This window comes from Lolium rigidum, chromosome 2 (genome assembly GCF_022539505.1).
Source record: "Lolium rigidum isolate FL_2022 chromosome 2, APGP_CSIRO_Lrig_0.1, whole genome shotgun sequence".
Lineage (NCBI taxonomy): Eukaryota > Viridiplantae > Streptophyta > Magnoliopsida > Poales > Poaceae > Lolium > Lolium rigidum.
Window position 1 is genome coordinate 161,782,172 of NC_061509.1, and position 7,455 is coordinate 161,789,626.

Below are 7,455 nucleotides of genomic sequence, written 5' to 3' on the forward strand. Positions count from 1 at the left end.
TATCCAATCTGACGTTGCCACGTTAGCTTTTTTTCCTGTAGACGAGCGAACATTTCACGTAGATGGTTGCGTGTGGTTTTCGTGCGTTAATTTTTTTCTGAGTTAAATTCCTGGTGACCGGCTGATTTCCGGTGGACCATTTTACCCTATCCGGTTACCTCACGATTTAGTTTTTATTACTTCCACATGCATACCGGTAAGATCCGGTTTGTAGGTAAATGGCGCGGTCATCGTGAAAGCGGTGATTGGATGAACACCATCGAGCAAACAGAAAGTTCTGGTATAACCGAGGAGGCAGACACGTACTCCATCCTTGCCCGTCCCCACGTCACTGGCAAAGTTTCCCTATTGAATCTCATTCCTACCCAATGTCCAGCTTCAGCGGCTTCCTCTAGGCTACTCCCATGTCTCCGAGACTTCGAGGGCTGCGCCAGTCCGGCCGTCCGCCGCCACGGCAGGGATAACCGAGGGGTTCTACGCCTGCATGTAAGGGCTTCGCCAATTCAGCCGTTCGACGCCACGGCCACGGACCGATGTGTAATGAAACCGTACCCGGAGGAGAAACGCCGGGGGCGTCGCATCCTGTAGGTGGGAGCCAGGCCGAGCGGCTGCCGACGTCGGCGGGAGGAGGCCGTCAAGCGCCTGGCTGTGTCGCTGGGAGCCCGCGTCTGCCTGACCGCTCCCTCTTCCCCTCGATTTTCTCTCTGATCTCCTCTCTCATCCAAGAACGGATTTAGCGGCGTTGGAGACGACCGCGCCGACCATGGTCTCGACGGCGACAAGAGTGGGGCGGCCGGCGAGGATGGAGGCGCTGCGGCGTCATGTGAGCTCGATCTCCGTTGTCGGATTTTTCGTTTCCTTTTTCTCTTTCGCATGTTTTTTTCTGTTCATGTTCTTTCTGTGATTTTGGGGAATTTTGTTTGGAGAACAGGGCATATTGGATGTGGCGGCTCGATGGATGATGTGGAGTACTTGCAGCGCATCAGGTGGTGTTGCTCTCTCTCTCTCCAATTCCACTTTGCCGGTAGATTGGTTGATTTGCTTGGTTGAAGTCCTATAGATGCATTGCCTGGCTGCAAACAAATACTGTCACCTGCTTTTTCTATTCGTTTCACCGCCCTGACCAATTAGAGAAAATAAACCACTGCTGAAATGTCCACTAACAACAGTAGAAAGAAATATTTGGTGATTGTGAGTTCGCCAGTTGGGTGTGTGCAAGTTCCTTGATCGAGTCCATGTGGATGATTTGTTCAATATTACTTTTCGGCATAAATAAAATAAATTTATATGCTAGACCTTCCTTCTTATCTAGCTTACCATACCAAGGGCAATAACGAACCGTATTATTGTCGCGCACATGCTGAGAAAAAATTCCAAATATGTTCTCATGTTCTGATGTTGGTTGGATGGTTGATCTTCGGAAGAATGCAAACTAGCTAGATTGCAATTCAAATAATTGTTTGATTTTTCAGATGGTCGATTACTAATCCACTGATCAACAATACAATGCAATGGCTACATCGCATTGCTCATGACCTTATAGTTAATTATGTTAAGTTAAAGATATAAGTGATCTGTTTGTGTCTTTGCAGTTCTTTTGTTCTTCAGGTGTGCCTGTTGTCGACTTTTGTTTTTGCTGGTTGTACTTCTTTATCATTTTTGCCAGTCTTATTTCACCAGATAAATTTTTTTTTTGCTCAGACCACCTAAACAATTTAATACAGTATTTTCGTGACCAAAAGGACCATTTGTCTGCTATGCATATGATGTCCAGATTGTACTTGCAGCCTGTAATTTTATCTTTCTTTGTTTCCTTACATACTATTATCTCTCTGATAGACTTTTGTTTCAAGTTTCAACTTGATAATTGTTTCTGTATGGTTAACACCTAAAAAACAAAATGCTACAACCTGCGTGTCTAAAAGATCGTGCAACCTTCAAACCATTTAAAGCTTAAATCTGTACCCAAACATTTTGTTCAATAAAAACATGTTTCAACTGTGTTTCCTCCACTGAAGACTTGTGGTATCTGAACATGAACTGAGTTGTGATATGAAGGTTATAATCAGCAGCGGGTCCCGTGGATAACTCTATAAGAACAGTGATTTATGGATTAGCAGCTGGTTCAGTGCATTCTACTGAAGCTGCAGACTGTTCATGCCGATTTGAGTGTTCCTTTAAATTATGTACAATATGATATAGCTGTTAATGGAATTGTTACTGAAGGAAGCCAGAAATAAAGTAGCACCACGTCCAAGAGTTGGCTGCTCAAATGGTCTTCTCACACATTGTAAGTGGTGGTGCACAAGCTGTGAGTCCAAACTTCAGTTATGAAGTACACAAGACAGAAATGATCACACGGGGATATTAGTCCTTCCTTGGTGGAATTAACGGTGCTTCTGAAGTGTTGCCGAATGACAGTTAATCATGTTCATAGGTCTACACTCTACACTCAAGCTCGAGCTCGGCTTTTTATATTAGAAATCACACTTTATACTTGGGCTTCATGGTATGCTCAGTTCAAGTGTTAGCATAGTATGAAACGGTGCATATCATGTTCATAGGTCTACACTCTACACTCAAGCTCGAGCTCGGCTTTTTATATTAGAAATCACACTTCATACTTGGGCTTCATGGTATGCTCAGTTCAAGTGTTAGCATAGTATGAAACGGTGCATAATCAGCTCCACGTATATTACAAGAATTATGAGTCGTGATATAAGGGTTCTAGGTTCAGGTCATAAATTGCTGAAACATACACACTGAATTCTGGTTCTAACCAATAGAGTATACTAAATTAATGCTATGGGATTATATTTGGTACTTAATAAACAAGGCCGTGCATATAAGGTAATTTTTGTGATTTACTTAGTGGCATGTCGTTATTCGTGCAACACACATTCACAGATGTACATGATTTCTATTTTAAAATAAGCCATCAACTACCAACTATACAAACTAAGCTGAAAAGAATCTACCTTATATGCGGAAATTTCTTCTTGGCAGATTCTCTGCCTTTATCTTGTGTTGTTGGTATTCATGTCTTTCGATATTGCAGGGTCTCATGTTCCATCTTCGTTGGATATTTCTGCCATTGACATTTGATGGCAGTTTTTGGCTAGAGGCCAGTTCTTGGGATGTCCCGATCTGTCTGATAATTCAACTTTTGTCCCTCCTTCTGATTGTGGTCTATCTGTCCCACGTGTGGCTGGGTTTACCACTGGCTTTGGTCCGGAGGACCCTGCCCCTCCTGGGCCTGCTGCTGGCGTTGTTCGGCGCACTTCCTCTACACATTCCGGTATGTCTTCTCTTTTACTTTTAAAATTACTGGATCATTTTGACTATTCTTTCTGTAGGCATGCAGTTTCTCTGATTGGGCTTTTCTGTACACAGTTGCAGGCACTCCTTTTGTTTTTCCTGCATAGGCCACTCTTCACTGCCGTAGAGTATTCAGAGGTGCCGGCTCCTGGTGAAGTTTGTCTATTTTTTGGTAACTATACATTTTGGTTCCAGTTTTCAGATGTTTACAGTCTTTTGCCTTTTCACAGGCCTTCCTTTTGGCTTCCAATTACTCTTCAGTGCTCAAATAGTAGATTTATTGAAACGTAGGCTTCCCCTGTTACTTCGTAGAAAGTGTTTATCTGGATATATGTATATGCCATCTTGATTGTTTGCATTTAAAAACCAATTACTCAATTCCGTATTTTTGTCAGCTGGCTGGCTTGGTCGTTCATACCATGGCAGTCCCCACCAAGTTTGTTGTGTACGGTGTCTGATGTCCATGGATAGATTGGGACTACAAAAGCTAGCAACAAGTATGCTATCTTTGCACATTCGTTAGATTAGTTGCACATATACTGAAAATTTTGCTTGATGATTGTTGTAACGTGTCGACTACCTAATGAACTAAAAAAAATCTAGAATGTATCTCTTTTTTCTTTCAAAATTTTCTTACCTATCGAAAAGAATGTTTGAATGTTTGTTGTTCAGATGATGCATATGTTCATTTACGTTGTTATCATAGGTTATATGTTCAGCTGTTTTTTGCAGCGCCGTGTGGCAAGATGGAATGTGCTTACATTTAGAAAGCTCTTTTCTCGGAGCTTAACTTAAATCTGACTACTACACTTTTTTGTTTATATGCAGATTCTAAGGGGTGTGCTTCAGCTTATATTTACCATGCTTACAAGTGTGCTCACATCATTTCCGTGGTCTGTAATTCTAGCCTAATCTAAGATAGTGCAACCAGTGTGCTCACATCATTTTTTCCGTTACATTATTATTCCTAACTGATACCTCTATATGTGCATTTGTTCTGTCAGATACCGACCACCTCTCTGTGCAACGGAGACCGCAGCTGCTTAGTCTGTTTCCAGAATTTTTGTCGCTCTGACCCTTCTGCTCTACTCGCATGAAATAAGAAAATGAATTCACGAAGAGTGAAGCACATGGGAGTGTGGAAATCGATGCATGTGTCCTGAACAACGAGAGTTCATGGAGAGAAAAACACAATTCTATCATGAGGTAATTATACTCTTCGCCTTCTTGACGCCTTATTAGTTCACACCAGATATCTCTAAGCATGGATATTTTCCATGTTTATGCTCATGGAACCACTGCTGCCCATCTTAGGTATGTACACGGCAATTTCACATTAAATGATATGCCATCTACAGCACCTCATTAGATACTGATAGTTCCAATTTCACACAAGGCATGAAAAACTGTACTTCCATTAGATACTGATAGTTCCAATTTCACACAACGCATGAAAAACTGTACTGCCAACTACAGCACCTCATTATTTAACTAACTATCAGACCTTTTGTACTCTCCTAGGCCCTTCATACTCCATGTACAACTTCCAACCCTTAAATGTTATTTGTCCGTATAATATACACCCAGACGCCTGCAAATTACCAGTATACACTCTTTTGCAGCAGTTTCCACTGCCACCTTACGAACAACTAATTGTTGCTACCAGTGCGACGATCCCACTACTTATACTTACAGACCAGTGCTTCATCTATTACGTTTATATGAACCTAAGTAAACCTACTGCAACATAATGTGATGTTATGTATGTGGCTCCGAACCTTCTATGCGCAAGCACATTGCCATCACCGTAACCTTTTTTTTTTAACAGAACAAAGTTCTTCATGTCTATCTCTACCGCCTTTTCTCATAATCAATTGAGTTTATGGTCATGCGAATTTGCTCAGAATTCAGTTATGGTTGCAGCAGTATTTTGTTCAAACAATTCATTGCTTTGGTTGTGCAATCTTCAGTTCAGTCAGATGTATGCTAGACATCTCTCATAGGAACGTGCAGCTGCATTTTCAGATCAGGCCAACCAGAAGAGAGCAACCCTACATGGAAGTGACCGTCTCTCATCAACCGAACATAACAAGATATACCAAATAATCATACAATGCTGGCTCAGTGTGCCACCGCGAACACCAGTGCCACAAGGCCCTTGCAAAGGTCCACATTATCTGAGGCACAGATATTAGTTCACACACTGCACTAGGCCTTCTGTAATGAGAGCCACAGGCACACATAATGTTTTCTTTGCCTATGTATTACCTGTTGCTTGATTTTCCAGTGCTGAATAGACCATGCAAACACTGAAGCTACCTTCGCAAACGTTGGAGACTTGCAGTTTATTTCCATTTATAGCATTCCTGTTGGCAATTTTACACCACATTTGCATTTACAAAGTAGATTTAGATTCTGATTTTTCAAGTGGCGAGGCTCTATATTGTTTTACCTGGAGTAGTGCATGTTGGATGCTCTCCAGGCCACTAGCTATATATTGTCCTAGATTCTCCTCCCACGAGGGCGGCGTGTCGCCGCCCTGAACTTCCTAGTAATATGTAGGCCGAAAGATCAATGTGGTCTTGGCATTGAGGCTTTAGAATTAAAAAAATAAATGCCTTCTAAGTAAATGGCTTTTCAAATTATTGAATGAGGAAGGGGTGTGGCATGAGTTACCGCAAAATAAATATTTATCTCAAAAGACTCTCTCTGAAGTTCAGGCTAAACCATCTGATTCCCCTTTTTGGAAGGGACTGATGCGTGTGAAAGATGATTTCTTTGCACGAGGTCACTTTAATTTGGGTGATGGTTTGACTATTAGATTGTGGGAGGATGTTTGATTGGGTGACAATACTTAAGCGCATCAGTACCCATCCTTATATCACATTGTGCAACATAGAAATATCTTGGTTGCGGATGTTTTAACTCAGGTAGCTCTGAACATTCAGTTTAGAAGAGTGTTAAATGGGAACAAATGGACGACTTGGCTGCATTTATGTAGACGCATGATGACTGTTAATCTTGGTGATGAACCTGATAATTTTGTTTGGAATCTTACAACCTCGAAAATATTCACTGTTAAATCTATGTGTGAAGACTTGATGAATGACCACACTCCTTTTCTAGGAAAATATTTATGGAAGCTAAAGATCCCACTCAAGATAAAAAAATTATGTGATTTCTCAATAACAAAATGTTGTTACAAAGATAATCTTGCAAAAAGAAACTCAAAAGGGTGTACGGAGTGTTGTTTTTGTGGTGCACAAGAATCTATCGATCACCTTTTTTAGCTTTTCCTTTTGCAAAATTATTGTGGCGCATGGTTTACTTTGCTTTTGATCTCCCACCTCCAACTAATATTACCAATATATTTTGCAACTGGTTAAATGGAGTTGACAAAAAAGCAAAAGATCGAATACGCATTGATGTGTCGGCCTTGTGTTGGTTAATATGGAGGTGCCGGAATAATATTGTGTTTAACAAATCAACTTTTTCAATATTTTGCAGGTTATTCATATGGTCATCCACTGCGTGCAACTCTGGGTGTTGCTCCTTCCTCGGGACCAGCGGGTTTTTATGGATACTGGATGCAACCATCTCCAGACGGTTGCTCAGGATATCTTGTCCTAGATTGGACGGTGTCACACTAGTCAACTACAAGATGATTAGTTTGCTTTGCTTTCGAGTTTTGATGTTTCGCTGGCTGATTTATGTATCAACTATGAGTGATCCGTGACTCTTGTATTAAGTACTGCTTTGCTTTGAAATTTATTAATAAAAACCATGTGCATCAACATGATGCAGAGGCTGGGGCGTTATCTTTTTTTTTTAAAGGAAAGTTGCCGCCAGGCGGCACAGGAGATTTGTGCGATGCACACTACAGGGTTGTGACTTTGCTAGGGTCAACTGCTAGTTTAATTCGTGATGATGCAGAGTCCAATGTTTTCGGCAGATGGCCTGTGTGACGAGCATGTGATTCTGTCCTGCAACTGGTGCCATGCATGATGGGTTCCATGGACCATGGATCTGCCGTTTCTCTTGCAGTATGTTATGCTGGCTCTCTACTGTAAATGCACCACCGAGTAGAGAAGTAACCGTGCTGCGAGCAACTTTGAATAATGTTGCAGCATGCAGTCC

At 41.5% G+C, this 7,455-nt stretch overlaps 1 protein-coding gene across 8 annotated transcripts; it reads left to right on the top strand.

Moving 5' to 3' along the window:
• Positions 1–371: 371 nt before the first annotated feature.
• Positions 372–6,897, top strand: LOC124692515. Of its 8 annotated transcripts, XM_047225913.1 has the most exons (6): positions 372–823; positions 932–986; positions 3,059–3,298; positions 3,394–3,490; positions 4,147–4,211; positions 4,323–4,960. In XM_047225913.1, the coding sequence occupies exons 3-6, from the start codon at positions 3,065–3,067 to the stop codon at positions 4,413–4,415; spliced, it is 489 nt and encodes a 162-aa protein (XP_047081869.1). In that variant the 5' UTR covers positions 372–823; positions 932–986; positions 3,059–3,064; the 3' UTR covers positions 4,416–4,960. The 8 variants fall into 8 exon arrangements, 5 of the variants coding, with proteins under 5 accessions (XP_047081869.1, XP_047081867.1, XP_047081866.1 ...); XR_006999578.1 differs by lacking the exons at positions 372–823; positions 932–986 and adding an exon at positions 995–2,437 and having other exon boundaries at positions 3,394–3,815; XM_047225911.1 differs by lacking the exons at positions 372–823; positions 932–986 and adding an exon at positions 995–2,437.
• Positions 6,898–7,455: the final 558 nt, after the last annotated feature.

Coding starts and splice junctions, on each gene's coding strand:
- LOC124692515 (XM_047225908.1), top strand. CDS start 2,984: ATGCGGAAATTTCTTCTTGGCAGATTCTCTGCCTTTATCTTGTGTTGT. Junction 3,299..3,393: donor CACTTCCTCTACACATTCCG/GTATGTCTTCTC, acceptor TTCTGTACACAG/TTGCAGGCACTCCTTTTGTT. Junction 4,212..4,322: donor GTGCTCACATCATTTCCGTG/GTCTGTAATTCT, acceptor TTGTTCTGTCAG/ATACCGACCACCTCTCTGTG.